The 1,585-nt window shown below is 37.2% G+C and overlaps 1 protein-coding gene across 1 annotated transcript in view; it reads left to right on the forward strand.

The window, feature by feature from the left end:
- Positions 1-1,585, forward strand: part of rfx6 (regulatory factor X, 6) — a 31,200-nt gene that overhangs the window by 16,029 nt on the left and 13,586 nt on the right. Inside the window, exon 14 of the mRNA XM_014030874.1 lies at positions 111-220. Within this exon, the coding sequence (XP_013886328.1) occupies positions 111-220 (110 nt within the window). The remainder of the gene's footprint in view (positions 1-110; positions 221-1,585) is intronic.

The raw sequence follows: 1,585 nt of genomic DNA on the forward strand, positions 1-1,585 counted from the left end.
GTCGTATTATACATGAGGTCGTATTATACATGAGGTCGTATTATACACGAATAAATACGGTAACTTGTATCAAATCAAATGAAGGTGTTTCTGTTTCTCTGTTTTTGCAGATGATTCTGTTGCAGTCTTTCAGGAGCTGAAGGAGCTGCTGAGGAAAAACGCCACGGTCGAGTCGTTCGTCGAGTGGCTTGACTCGGTGGTTGAGCACAAAGTCATCAAGGTAACGACTCTCCTCTAACGAGCAGCAGCAACACCTGAAACCAGGCAATGAGTTTCTGAAATTCTATCGCTATGTTTGTTGTAAAGTAGAAATTTTAAAACTATAGCACCTGATTTGTGTGTACTTGTATTTGTGTCTACACGGGTGCAACAATTCACGTATCTGTGTTGAACGGTTCAGTACAGTGCTCTAGGTACAATGCACACTATGTATTGAACAATAATGTTTTTTAACATTTATTTTATCAGCTTGTCTTCTGAAGATGCTCTGTGTTGAAGGATCAGTGGATCTGTGTWCRACTACTCCACCTAGGCTGCATTGTGGAGCTCAGATCCACTGAGAAACTTGCTGTTTCAGAAACATTTAATTTAAAAACTGTACTTTTGAGGTTAAACATATATTCATAATTAATTTCAATAAATTACAATTAAGAAGGGCATGGACATTTCCAGTGGTGGGCACCAGTCTGCTAAACTGCAAATCTGCTAATTGTGGACCTAAATATTTMGTTTGCGCTCTAGCAGTCTTACTAATTTTTATAATTCATAAGCAGATTTGCACTTTCTAAAATTAAAATGCAGTACTGCTAATAACTAATTATCTACTGTACCAGTCATCATTATGTTGAACAGCAGAAGGTATGACTGTCAATGAATCACAACATGTGATCTATCCAACAGCACCCCTCCCAGATAAACACTCTTATTGTGAAGGTATACATCCTGCTGACTGTTGCTTTGGGTCACGGTTCTGATTTCCCACAATGCTTTGTGTCTGCTTACGTAGCAGGAAGACAATGTTTAGAACTCCCTGTCCCAGCTAAAAAGTTTGTAATCCATACTAAAATTTTGTATGTATTGATTTATTTTACTTTACAATCGGAGCTCCTTTTTTTAAAAAAAGTTTAAACACTGGAGCTCAATACTTGACGTAATTGGTCGAAGCAACAGGGTTAGAGACTCAGAAATGATTTAAAGATGTTATGCTGATGAAGACTGACATCTTGTGGTCAACTGGAGCAACTACATGGAAAACTTTAAAATCCAAGCTCTTATTTTGAAGTGAAGATAATTTCCTGTACTCCGTGCTTTCGTTTCCCATCACAAATCAAATCAGTCATGTACCCAGAATGCATCGCTTCAGTTTTCCAATAAACAGTTTTAAAATTACTTTATTGATGCTTCTTTAATGAAAAATCTACAACAAACAAAAGAAAAAGACAAAGAAGCAGCCGAACTAGCAATCCTCAACAACTTTTTAATTTTTACACCAGAATAAAGTATGTTTCAGGAAATCACATCCCCAGCAATCGGTGGTTGTAGGATGAAGTTGTAAAACAGTTCATACACCACTAGTTGGCAGTGT

The sequence above is a fragment of the Austrofundulus limnaeus genome, unplaced genomic scaffold (genome assembly GCF_001266775.1).
Source record: "Austrofundulus limnaeus strain Quisiro unplaced genomic scaffold, Austrofundulus_limnaeus-1.0 Scaffold1133, whole genome shotgun sequence".
NCBI classification, from domain to species: Eukaryota; Metazoa; Chordata; class Actinopteri; order Cyprinodontiformes; family Rivulidae; genus Austrofundulus; species Austrofundulus limnaeus.